Genomic DNA, 12,594 nt, shown 5'->3' with positions numbered 1-12,594 from the left:
CCACCATGACATCACCATGACACCACCATGACATCACCATGACATCACCATGACATCATCATGACATCACCATGACATCATCATGACACCACCATGACATCACCATGACACCACCATGACATCACCATGACACCACCATGACATCACCATGACATCACCATGACACCACCATGACATCATCATGACACCATCATGACATCACCATGACATCATCATGACACCACCATGACATCATCATGACATCACCATGACACCACCATGACATCACCATGACATCACCATGACACCACCATGACATCACCATGACACCACCATGACATCACCATGACATCACCATGACACCACCATGACATCACCATGACACCATCATGACATCACCATGACATCATCATGACACCACCATGACATCACCATGACACCACCATGACATCACCATGACATCATCATGACATCACCATGACATCATCATGACACCACCATGACATCACCATGACACCACCATGACATCACCATGACACCACCATGACATCACCATGACATCACCATGACACCACCATGACATCACCATGACACCACCATGACATCACCATGACATCACCATGACACCACCATGACATCACCATGACATCATCATGACACCATCATGACATCACCATGACATCATCATGACACCACCATGACATCACCATGACACCACCATGACATCACCATGACATCACCAGGACTGCAGGACGCCGGGATCCTCGTCCCCGATGGGGTCCGATGCTGCTCGGCATGCTGGGAACTCTGAACGCAGACCTGTGATGTCTTTAACCCCCCCCCCCCCCCACACCTCCCTGATCCTGGATCAGAACCACCGTGTTGCATTCCAAGTAGAGGAATGTTGCGCAACATTGAACAACAAACAACAAAAAACAATCAACACTAAACGTTGTTTTATGTTCACAAACATAAACGATCACAATCGTCTTCATTCAGGAACACGATTCTCAGTGAATAGAGCCTGAACGCATCACGATGTCTCCTCTGTGACGGGCCAATCAGGACTGTGCTGAGAGTTATCCATGAAGGTGTTGTTGTTGTTGTTGTTGTTGTGGTGGAAGAAGCCCGTCGGCGACCCGGTACATTTACTTATAGTCCTGGTAGTCACGGCGATAACCGGTGTGGGCGGGGTCTCCGTCCCCGTAGTCCTGGTCCCCGTAGTCCTGGTCCCCGTAGTCCTGGTCCCCGTAGTCCTGGTCCCCGTAGTTCTGGTCATCTTCAGGGTCCGACAGCTGGTCGTCCTTCCTGCCGAGCGCCCGGTACAGAGACACGGCGAGGGCGAACTGGACCACCTGGAGGTCATTCAGAGGTCAAAGACCAGGATGCTGCCCCCTGCAGGCCGATGGGCTCATTACAAGTACCTGGACCAGCATGAGAGAGACCTCCATGCCCACGAAGGTCAGGAGGTTTGCCTGCAGCCAATCGGTGACCTTCTCTTTGCAGCCCTGCAGCGAGACGCATGACAGTGTGTGTGTGTGTGTGTGAGTGTGTACATGTGTGAGTGTGTACAGGTGTGTGTGTGTGTACCTCCTCATAAGACCCGCCCCCCCCGTGCCCCCCGGTGAGGTTCTTTCCGGAGCACCAGGGCGAGCCGGCTGCTGGGCGACTCGCCCTGAAACAGGAACAAGGCAGCAGGTCCAGATCGGTCCGGTTCTGGAGGAAGTCGTTCTGCAGCCAATCAGAAGGGCCCGTCCTGCCGCAGCAACCTTCCTGTGGACATCGTACTGTTACGTTGGGTCGGGGGGCGGACGCAGGTCTGGACTGGAGGACTCACGGAGATCTGGATCCTGTCCATCAGTGTGGAACCCTCAGGACCTCCGTAGTCCGAGATGATCCGCTTCACTGTCTGATCCAGACTGTGTTCCATCTGACAGGTGGAACACATGTTCATTAGTGACTGACCACCAGGGGGCTCCTCTGGTTGTATAGAAGTCTATGCTTCATGTGTTGAAGCTGCATTCTTTCTCCTGACCACCAGGGGGCGACTCCTCTGGTTGTATAGAAGTCTATGATTCATGTGTTAGAGCTGCATTCTCTCTGCTGACCACCAGGGGGCGACTCCTCTGGTTGTATAGAAGTCTATGCTTTATGTGTTGAAGCTGCATTCTCTCTCCTGACCACCAGGGGGTGACTCCTCTGGTTGTATAGAAGTCTAGGTTTCATTTGTTAGAGCTGCATTCTCTCTCCTGACCACCAGTGGGTGACTCCTCTGGTTGTATAGAAGTCTAGGCTTCATGTGTTGAAGCTGCATTCTCTCTCCTGACCACCAGGGGGTGACTCCTCTGGTTGTATAGAAGTCTAGGCTTCATGTGTTAGAGCTGCATTCTCTCTCCTGACCACCAGGGGGCGACTCCTCTGGTTGTATAGAAGTCTAGGCTTCATGTGTTAGAGCTACATTCTCTCTCCTGACCACCAGGGGGTGACTCCTCTGGTTGTATAGAAGTCTAGGCTTCATGTGTTAGAGCTGCATTCTCTCTCCTGACCACCAGGGGGTGACTCCTCTGGTTGTATAGAAGTCTAGGCTTCATGTGTTAGAGCTACATTCTCTCTCCTGACCACCAGGGGGTGACTCCTCTGGTTGTATAGAAGTCTAGGCTTCATGTGTTAGAGCTGCATTCTCTCTCCTGACCACCAGGGGGTGACTCCTCTGGTTGTATAGAAGTCTAGGCTTCATGTGTTAAAGCTGCATTCTCTCTCCTGACCACCAGGGGGTGACTCCTCTGGTTGTATAGAAGTCTAGGCTTCATGTGTTAGAGCTGCATTCTCTCTCCTGACTACCAGGGGGAGACTCCTCTGGTTAAATAAAAGTATATGCTTCATGTGTTAACGCAACATTCTCTCTCCTGACCACCAGGGGGCGATATGATGTCGCTGTCCTATAGTTCCTGGTCTCACCTGGTCCCTGTTCATGAGCAGCAGCAGGGTGATGAACAGCTGACCCAGGACCAGCACCAGGAGGAAGCCCATGTACTGAGGAGGACAGAACGCCTGACGTTTACATGTCGACTTGATTGCATCGCCACATCAGAGGTCACATCAGAGGTCACATGTCACATCAGGGGTCACATCAGAGGTCACATGTCACATCAGAGGTCACATCAGAGGTCACATGTCACATCAGAGGTCACATCAGAGGTCACATGTCACATCAGAGGTCAGAGGTCACATCAGGGGTCACATCAGATGTCACATGTCACATCAGAGGTCAGTGGTCACATCAGAGGTCACATGTCACATCAGGGGTCACATCAGAGGTCATATGTCACATCAGATGTCACATCAGAGGTCACATCAGAGGTCACATCATAGGTCAGAGGTCACATCAGAGGTCACATCAGATGTCACATCAGAGGTCACATCAGAGGTCACATCAGATGTCACACCAGAGGTCACATCAGAGGTCACATCAGATGTCACATCAGAGGTCACATGTCACATCAGAGGTCACATCAGATGTCACATCAGAGGTCACATCAGATGTCACATCAGAGGTCACATCAGATGTCACATCAGAGGTCACATCAGAGGTCACATCAGATGTCACATCAGAGGTCACATGTCACATCAGAGGTCACATGTCACATCAGATGTCACATCAGAGGTCACATCAGATGTCACATCAGAGGTCACATCAGATGTCACATCAGAGGTCACATGTCACATCAGAGGTCACATCAGAGGTCACATCAGATGTCACATCAGAGGTCACATCAGATGTCACATCAGAGGTCACATGTCACATCAGATGTCACATCAGAGGTCACATCAGATGTCACATCAGAGGTCACATGTCACATCAGAGGTCACATCAGATGTCACATCAGAGGTCACATCAGATGTCACATCAGAGGTCACATGTCACATCAGAGGTCACATCAGATGTCACATCAGAGGTCACATGTCACATCAGATGTCACATCAGAGGTCACATCAGAGGTCACATCAGATGTCACATCAGATGTCAGAGGTCACATCAGGGGTCACGGGTGGAGACTCACCACCAGCAGCAGGACTCTGATGTCTCTGACGGCGCCTACAATCCCGACCACACTGACCGCCAATACCACCAGACCAATCAGCGTTAGCCCCGCCCCCACGATTTGCAGCTCGTCTGTGCACACACACACAATGGTATTATTTGTATTGATTGATCGGCCATCTTTGTTTTCTTTTCTGGCGTAACGCTTATTTTACAAAGACATTGTTATTGTCATTGTTGAATTAGCATGTAGCTATCTGTGATGCTAATGTTTAGCCTGTATTTTAAGAAGTGGACGTTAGCTCCCTACTTTATATTTTAAACATCATTCAAACCTGGAGCATTCATGAAACCAGATTATTGTATTTAATATCATAATGGAAGAATCTGATTGGTTGTTTGAGCAGGAACCGGTGATGACAACTTCCTGTTGGACGACAGAAGCCTGTCTCTGTATGAGCTGTTGGAAGGTGGCTATGAAGCTAGGCTAACTGTTTCCCTCCGCTTCCAGTCTTTGTGCTAAGCTAGGCTATCCTGGGCCTTTAAGTGTCACCTGAGGCGTCGATGGTCAGCAGGTCTCCTCCATCAAACAGGATCCAGAGTCCGAAGCCACACACACTGCAGCCCAGAGCCTGCAGGTTAAAGGTCAAAGGTCACGTCCACGGTCAGCTCCCTAGTCTACATCACAACCCACTGGACAAACACAGAGACGAGATCCTCTGTGATCCTAACGTCTTCCTTAGCTACGGGCTAACGTCTTCCTTAGCTACGAGCTAACGTCTTCCTTAGCTACGAGCTAACGTCTTCCTTAGCTACGAGCTAACGTCTTCCTTAGCTACGAGCTAACGTCTTCCCGAGCTACGGGCTAACGTCTTCCCGAGCTACGGGCTAACGTCTTCCCGAGCTACGGGCTAACGTCTTCCTTAGCTACGGGCTAACGTCTTCCTTAGCTACGAGCTAACGTCTTCCTTAGCTACGGGCTAACGTCTTCCTTAGCTACGGGCTAACGTCTTCCTTAGCTACGAGCTAACGTCTTCCTGAGCCACGGGCTGCGTCTTCCTTAGCTACGAGCTAACGTCTTCCCAGCTACGAGCTAACGTCTTCCTTAGCTACGGGCACGTCTTCCAGCAACGTCTTCCTTAGCTACGGGCTAACGTCTTCCTTAGCTACGAGCTAACGTCTTCCTTAGCTACGAGCTAACATCTTCCTGAGCTACGGACTAACGTCTTCCTTAGCTACGGGCTAACGTCTTCCTTAGCTACGGGCTAACGTCTTCCTTAGCTACGAGCCAACATCTTCCTGAGCTACGGACTAACGTCTTCCTTAGCTACGGCCAACGTCTTCCCAGCTACGAGCAGCTACCGTCTTCCTTAGCTACGAGCCAACGTCTTCCTTAGCTACGGCTAACGTCTTCCCAGCTACGGGCTAACGTCTTCCCAGCCACGGGCTAACGTCTTCCTTAGCTACGGGCTAACGTCTTCCTTAGCTACGGGCTAACGTCTTCCTTAGCTACGGGCTAACGTCTTCCTTAGCTACGAGCTAACGTCTTCCTGAGCTACGGGCTAACGTCTTCCTTAGCTACGGGCTAACGTCTTCCTTAGCTACGGGCTAACGTCTTCCTTAGCTACGGGCTAACGTCTTCCTTAGCTACGAGCTAACGTCTTCCTTAGCTACGGGCTAACGTCTTCCTTAGCTACGGGCTAACGTCTTCCTGAGCTACGAGCTAACGTCTTCCTGAGCTACGGGCTAACGTCTTCCTGAGCTACGGGCTAACGTCTTCCTGAGCTACGGGCTAACGTCTTCCTGAGCTACGGGCTAACGTCTTCCTTAGCTACGGGCTAACGTCTTCCTTAGCTACGAGCTAACGTCTTCCTGAGCTACGGGCTAACGTCTTCCTTAGCTACGAGCTAACGTCTTCCTTAGCTACGAGCTAACGTCTTCCTGAGCTACGGACTAACGTCTTCCTTAGCTACGGGCTAACGTCTTCCTTAGCCACGCTAACGTCTTCCTAGCTACGGGCTAACGCCTTCCTTAGCCACGGGCTAACGTCTTCCTTAGCTACGAGCTAACGTCTTCCTGAGCTACGGGCCGCGTCTTCCTTAGCTACGGGCTAACGTCTTCCTTAGCCACGAGCTAACGTCTTCCAGCTACGGCTGCGTCTTCCTTAGCTACGGGCTAACGTCTTCCTTAGCTACGAGCTAACGTCTTCCTTAGCTACGAGCTAACGTCTTCCTGAGCTACGGGCTAACGTCTTCCTTAGCTACGGGCTAACGTCTTCCTTAGCTACGGGCTAACGTCTTCCTTAGCTACGGGCTAACGTCTTCCTTAGCTACGAGCTAACGTCTTCAGCTACGGGCTAACGTCTTCCTTAGCTACGGCTAACGTCTTCCTGAGCTACGGCTAACGTCTTCCTGAGCCACGAGCCAACGTCTTCCTGAGCTACGGGCTAATGTCTTCCTGAGCTACGGGCTACCGTCTTCCTTAGCTACGGGCTAACGTCTGCCTGAGCTACGGGCTAACGTTCCTTAGCCACGGGCTGCGTCTTCCCAGCTACGGGCTAACGTCTTCCTTAGCTACGGGCTGCGTCTTCCCAGCTACGGCTAACGTCTTCCTGAGCTACGGGCTAACGTCTTCCTTAGCCACGGCCAACGTCTTCCCAGCTACGGGCTAACGTCTTCCTTAGCTACGAGCTAACGTCTTCCTTAGCTACGAGCTAACGTCTTCCTTAGCTACGGGCTAACGTCTTCCTTAGCTACGAGCTAACGTCTTCCTTAGCTACGGGCTAACGTCTTCCTTAGCTACGGGCTAACGTCTTCCTTAGCTACGGGCTAACGTCTTCCTTAGCCACGGGCTAACGTCTTCCTTAGCTACGGGCTAACGTCTTCCTTAGCCACGGGCTAACGTCTTCCTTAGCTACGGGCTAACGTCTTCCTTAGCTACATCTTCCTAGCCATGAGGTAACATCTTCCTAGCCATGGGCTAACATCTTCCGAGCCATGAGCTAACATCTTCCTAGCCATGAGCTAACATCTTCCTAGCAGGGGCGGCTTGTCCATAAGGGCGATTGGGGCGACGCACTGCCTCGGGGGGAAAAGAAAAAAGAAAAGAAAAAAAAAGAAAAGAAAAAAGTTGCATTCTACCACTAGACGTCTGCTCTGCCTCTGTGTGTCATTATCCAATCAGGTAACAGTCATTCAGTCAGCCTAAAGTCGTGCTTCAAATGGCCCCGCCCCTTCTGGGGCGACTTTGGGCGAAATGAAAATCGCCCCAGACCTCTCCCATTGACTCCAATGTTAAACCCATTTTTTTCACAAAACAGAGCTCTCAATGCATTCTCTATGGCTTCCGGGAGGAGTCGCCTCCAGGTCTTGTCATAATTAATCGACGTAAAAGCGTCTCAGTACGTCATACAGCTTCGACAGAGGCGTATTCAGTCGGCCAGTGCTCAGGGCAACAGCAGCGATTCAATTCTTTCTTTGAAAGAGACTCCTTCGGTCGGCGTAACATTGAAGACACATCGGCAACAATAGAAGTAGGACCTCCTAGACCAGCGGTCGCCAACACGTCGATCGGTCGACCTCGGAGACGTTCCCTGTCGCTCTCCAAATAAAATGAAAATAAAATCAGAAACACATTGTTCCTCATTCTCGAACATTTTCTGAGGTGTCTTCTGAAACGTTTTCTTCCTGACTGGAAGATGGACGTCAGAAAAGATCTCCGCCTGATGTTAAAGAACGCCTGTAAACGGGTTCTCTGACAGCTGTGTTGTCAGCTGTGCTCCTGAAAGAGGAACGTAGGACTACAGGTGAGGCGCAGGGGAAATGCAGAAAGACCTTTATTGACAACTCCACATATTACACACGGTCAAAGTACACCGACATAAAACTAAGTCATGAATAAATAAATGTTGAAATGCCTGTACCTTAATGTAAATGTTTACGTTACGGTATTTACAAGTTGTGCCTGCGCATGCGCGACAGCCGAGATTCTTGGCGACTTGCCAGGTCTTACCTCCGTGAGTTTGGCTTTTCTGCTGTTGCCCTTCAAAACAAAAGCTCAACATTGAGCTTTTTCTTGTCTGGTGGAGCAATCTGGTTTACTTGAAAGTGATTGCAATTGTATTTCTTCTATTATTTGAAAAAGCACAGATGCAGGAATCACACATGGGGATCTCATATTTATTATTATTATAATTATTTAAATCTTGTTGAAAAAAATCACCAAATCAAAGACCAGGAGCTGGATTACTGACAGACAGCTCACAGACGGCCTCAGACTGTCTGTCTGCTTATGAACTAACTACAAGCTCACAGACAGAGTTCAGTCACAGCCGTCACACTGACTGGAGTCACATGACTTGATGGCATTGTGAGAAAGCTACACATAGACAGCTGTCTGAAGGTCTGTGGTTTTGGGAGGGTTAATCATTATCAAAAAAATTGCCCCCCCTGAGAATTTTTTCAGGAGCCGCCACTGCTTCCTAGCCATGGGCTAACATCTTCCTAGCCATGGGCTAACATCTTCCTAGCCATGAGCTAACATCTTCCTAGCCATGGGCTAACATCTTCCTAGCCATGGGCTAACATCTTCCTAGCCATGAGCTAACATCTGCCTAGCCATGAGCTAACATCTTCCTAGCCATGGGCTAACATCTTCCTAGCCATGAGCTAACATCTTCCTAGCCATGGGCTAACATCTTCCTAGCCATGGGCTAATTACTTTTATAATAATTGAACTGAACGTGTCCTCACCAGGAAGATGAAGTTAAAAACTTGAAAGCAGAAGTTCACAAGTTGAATCTTCACGCCCAGCTTCATGGTTCTGTTCAGTAGAACCACAGCCGGTTCTCCAGGCACGTTCTCCGTGTTCCCTGATCCTCAGCTGCAGTGACACCTGAGTTCAGAGTCCACTTCCTTATTGTCTCCATGGAAACACACACACTCCCACAGCAGGACCAGGGCTCAGTGTGGGTTAACGGCCTGGTGACCTTTGACCTCTGAGTTATAGAGGAGATGTTAGGAGTCAGAATGAGTTTCTCAGGGGTCAAAGGTCACCGCTCTGCCGCGTTCCCACGTCCATCAGCGGCTTTGACGGCTGGCCAATCGGCTCCATCTGGTTACCACGGCGACGCCTACCGGTAGCAGCAGGGCGTCTGTGACATCGCCGCCCCGTCGCCAAGGAGACGTTCTGATTGGCTGTTAGGTCACTGACTCAAAGAGGAACAGAACCACTAGAGTCAGAACCACTTGAACACACACAATGTTCTGTATCCAGTGAGTTCCCCCCGGGAAGAATGTCACCGCCCCGCGGCATGCTGGGAGTTTTCACTGAGGACATCAACCTCTTAATGTGAGAGTTAAACCCTCATTTACAGCGAGCTGTGTTTATACACACACACACACACACTTGCTTGTGCTTGTAGTTGTCCATCGAAGCCGATGATGACGTCCACTTCTGACTTTCAGCGGTGAGTTTTCTGGTGGCTGTATAGTCCTATCCTGGATCCACAGGTCTTGTCGCAGGTGGGACATGCGTATGTAGGAGTGGTTGTCCTGGCAACCTTGGTTGTTTTTCTTGTCTGCCTTCTTTCCTGCCTCCTGGCTGTCCTCCTCCAGTGCTGTGGTCCCGTCTTGGCACATCTGACGCCAGGTGTTACGGTCAGCAGCCAAGCCCTCCAGGTCCCCTGGTCTGATTTTACATTTCTTTAGCGCTGTTTTTATCTGGTCTTTATAGCTTCTTCTGCCCTCCAGCAGAGCGCTGGCCTTGGGCGAGCTGGCCACACAGCACTTTGTGAGGCAGCCGATTGAGGGGCATCCTTATAACGTGCCCCAGCCATCGTAGCTGGTAGTGGGTGATGGTGGCCTCCATGCTCCTACAGCCTGCTCTCCTGAGGATCTCGGTGTGTGGCACTCGGTCACGCCAAGTGATTCCTAGCATTCGCTGGAGACAGCGGATGTGAAAATGCTCCAGGGCCTTCCCATGGCGGCTGTAAGTGAGCCAGGCTTCACAACTGTACAGGAGGGTGGTGATGCACACTGCTTGATACACAGAGATTTTTGTATGGAGATATAAGTTCTTGTTTTGAAAGACCCGGCGCCTGAGTCTCCCAAAGGCAGCTGATGCTTGTTTGATTCTGTTCTGGACCTCATTGTCGATGTTATTGTCCTCAGAGAGGATACTCCCGAGGTATTTGAATGATGGTACTACAGACAGATGCTTATCATTGATGCTGAAGATGGGTGGCGTGGGTGGGATGTTGGTGCTCCACTGACAGACTACCTCTGTTTTGGTGATGTTGATGGTCAGCCCCATCCTGCTGGAAGCCTTCACAGCTGATCCAGGACAGCCTGGAGGTCTTGTGGAGTGTGAGCCACCAGAGCTCAGTCATCTGCATCCTGCAGCTCAAGGACCTCACTCTGTGCAGCTTGGTGGTGGCCTGCAGCCTCCTGATGTTAAAGAGGTTGCCATCGAGCCTATAGACGACTGTCACCCCGCTGTTGTCCTCAATGTCCTTATGGAGCAGCTGGGTGACGCATAGGAGGAAGATGTTAAAGAGCTGGTGCTAGGACACACCCCTGCCTGACCCCTGTGCACACAGGGAAGGAGGCAGACTCTTGTCCTCCTATTGTCACCCGAGCATTCATACCATCATGAAACTGTCGGAGGATGTTGACAAACTTGTTAGGGCATCCAAAGCGGAGCAGGATGTCCCACAGTAGGTCTCTCTGCACAGTGTCGAAGGCTTTGGAGAGGTCGACAAAAGCCATAAACAGGTCTTGATGTTGCTCCCTGCACTTTTCCTGAAGCTGCCGGGCTGTGAAGACCATGTCGACTGTACTCCTGTTCTTCCTAAAGCCACACTGTGATTCTGGGAGCAATGCCTCTGTGATGTTGTTGAGGAGCCTCTGCAGCAGCACCTTGGCCAGGACCTTACCAGCAACAGCAAGGAGTGCTATACCCCTGTGGTTGCCACAGATGGTCTTGTCACCTTTGTTTTTATATATAGTGACAATTTTGGCATCTCTCCATTGCTGAGGGATGTTGTCATCAGCCCATACTTTAGTGATGTGTTGATGTAGCGCTCTTGTACAGAGGTAACCACCATGTTTAAGCAGTTCCGCAGGGATATTGTCCATGCCAGGAGACTTGTTGTTCTTCAGAGAGCGGACGGCTGACAGGACCTCCAGGAAGGTCGGGGGTTGGTTAAGGTTGTCAATCGGTGGAAGTTCAGGCAGTTGATCCAGGATGGTGCGGTCTGCTTTAGAGTCCTGATTAAGCAAGGTATTAAAATGTTCAGCCCACCTCTCCAGTATACTGCTCTGGTCTTTTAGGACTCTGAGCCCATCTGCGGTTTTAACAGGAGTGATGCAGTGGTTTGTTGGGCCGTAGATAGATTTGACTGCATTGTAAAAGTTATGCATATCATTTCTATCAGCGAAAGATTGGATTTCCTGTGCCTTCTCTGTCCACCACTTGTTTTGCATTGTCCGTAGGGTCTTTTGCACTTCACGCCTCGCCCTCTGCCATGTCTGTCTGGCGGTGCTCAATGAGGGTTTCAGGGTTGCCTGGTGTGCTTTGTGCATGACGTTCAGTGAGTTACGGATGGTGTCTGAGTTATTGTCAAACCAGTCCTGGTGGTTTTTGGTCTTATAGCTGATTGTGTGGGCTGCTGCTTCATGAAGGGCTGAGCTGATAGCGGTCCACTGTAGGTCTGTGTCATTCTCTCCTCTCAAGGTGAGTTCAAGCTCTTCAAGTTTTTCAGCCAGGGAGCATCGGAACTCATTTCTTGTGCTGGTATCCTTCAGACGGGCACAGTCTAGCGTCTCCCACTGACCCCACGTTTCCGCATGGGGGGGCGTACGCTCATGTGGACTTTGGCCACGATCATCCTGTGGTCTGTCCAGCATTCTGCACCTCTCATGGCCCGGCATATGAGAACGTCTTTGATGTCACAACGTCTCACGATGACATCGTCAATCAGGTGCCAATGTTTAGAGCGTGGGTGCATCCATGATGTTTTATATTTGGTCTTTTGCTGGAAGATGGTGTTGGTTATGGTCAGGTTGTGCTCAGAGCAGAGAGGAAGTAATCTCATGCCATTTGAGTTGGCCTGACCAATACCATGCCTGCCAAGCACTCCTTTCCATATCCTGTCACTCTGCCCCACACGAGCATTGAAGTCCCCAAGGAGGAGGATCTTGTCTTGGGGATCCGGTGGAGAGCCTCATCCAGTGACTGAATGAGTCTTTAACCTCAGTGTCGGATGGCAGTGTTGGCGCATACACACTAAGAAGTGTAGCAAAGCGGTTCTTCGCCAGGGGGATACGGAGGGTCACCAGTCCTTCACTGATGCCCACAGGTGTTTCAGTGAGTCTTGGTAGCAGTGTGTTCTTGATGGCCAGTCCCACACCGTGCAGATGTTGTCCACCTGGGGGATCGCCTTTCCAGAAGAAGGTGTAACCGGACCCTTCCTCTCTCAGCGACCCTTCATCAAGGAGCCTGGTCTCGCAAAGTGCGGCGATGTCGATGTTGTAACGCCTCAGCTCGGCCGCAATCAGTGCTGTTCTTCTGTG

The 12,594-nt window shown here is 50.6% G+C and overlaps 1 protein-coding gene across 1 annotated transcript; it reads right to left on the bottom strand.

The window, feature by feature from the left end:
• Nucleotides 1-1,006: 1,006 nt before the first annotated feature.
• Nucleotides 1,007-8,855, bottom strand: si:ch73-139j3.4 (CD82 antigen). The gene is made up of 8 exons (XM_056406047.1): nucleotides 8,773-8,855; nucleotides 4,575-4,653; nucleotides 4,041-4,153; nucleotides 2,938-3,012; nucleotides 1,817-1,909; nucleotides 1,570-1,752; nucleotides 1,404-1,487; nucleotides 1,007-1,334 (listed from the first exon to the last, which is right to left on the bottom strand). Exons 1-8 carry the CDS (start codon nucleotides 8,836-8,838, stop codon nucleotides 1,128-1,130), a joined length of 900 nt encoding a protein of 299 aa, XP_056262022.1. The 5' UTR covers nucleotides 8,839-8,855; the 3' UTR covers nucleotides 1,007-1,127.
• Between the last annotated feature and the right edge of the window lie 3,739 nt (nucleotides 8,856-12,594).

Source organism: Pseudoliparis swirei, chromosome 22 (assembly GCF_029220125.1).
Source record: "Pseudoliparis swirei isolate HS2019 ecotype Mariana Trench chromosome 22, NWPU_hadal_v1, whole genome shotgun sequence".
In the NCBI taxonomy this organism is placed as follows: Eukaryota; Metazoa; Chordata; class Actinopteri; order Perciformes; family Liparidae; genus Pseudoliparis; species Pseudoliparis swirei.
Note: the sequence above shows the minus strand (reverse complement) of the source record. Positions and strands in the feature narration are given on the sequence as shown.

What these genes read in the sequence shown, in the direction of transcription:
- si:ch73-139j3.4 (XM_056406047.1), bottom strand. Translation starts at nt 8,838, where the DNA reads ATGAAGCTGGGCGTGAAGATTCAACTTGTGAACTTCTGCTTTCAAGTT. An exon ending in GCTGACCATCGACGCCTCAG is followed by an intron (nt 4,154 to 4,574) that starts GTGACACTTAAA and finishes GTGTGTGCACAG; the next exon opens with ACGAGCTGCAAATCGTGGGG. An exon ending in TCTCTCTCATGCTGGTCCAG is followed by an intron (nt 1,335 to 1,403) that starts GTACTTGTAATG and finishes AATGACCTCCAG; the next exon opens with GTGGTCCAGTTCGCCCTCGC.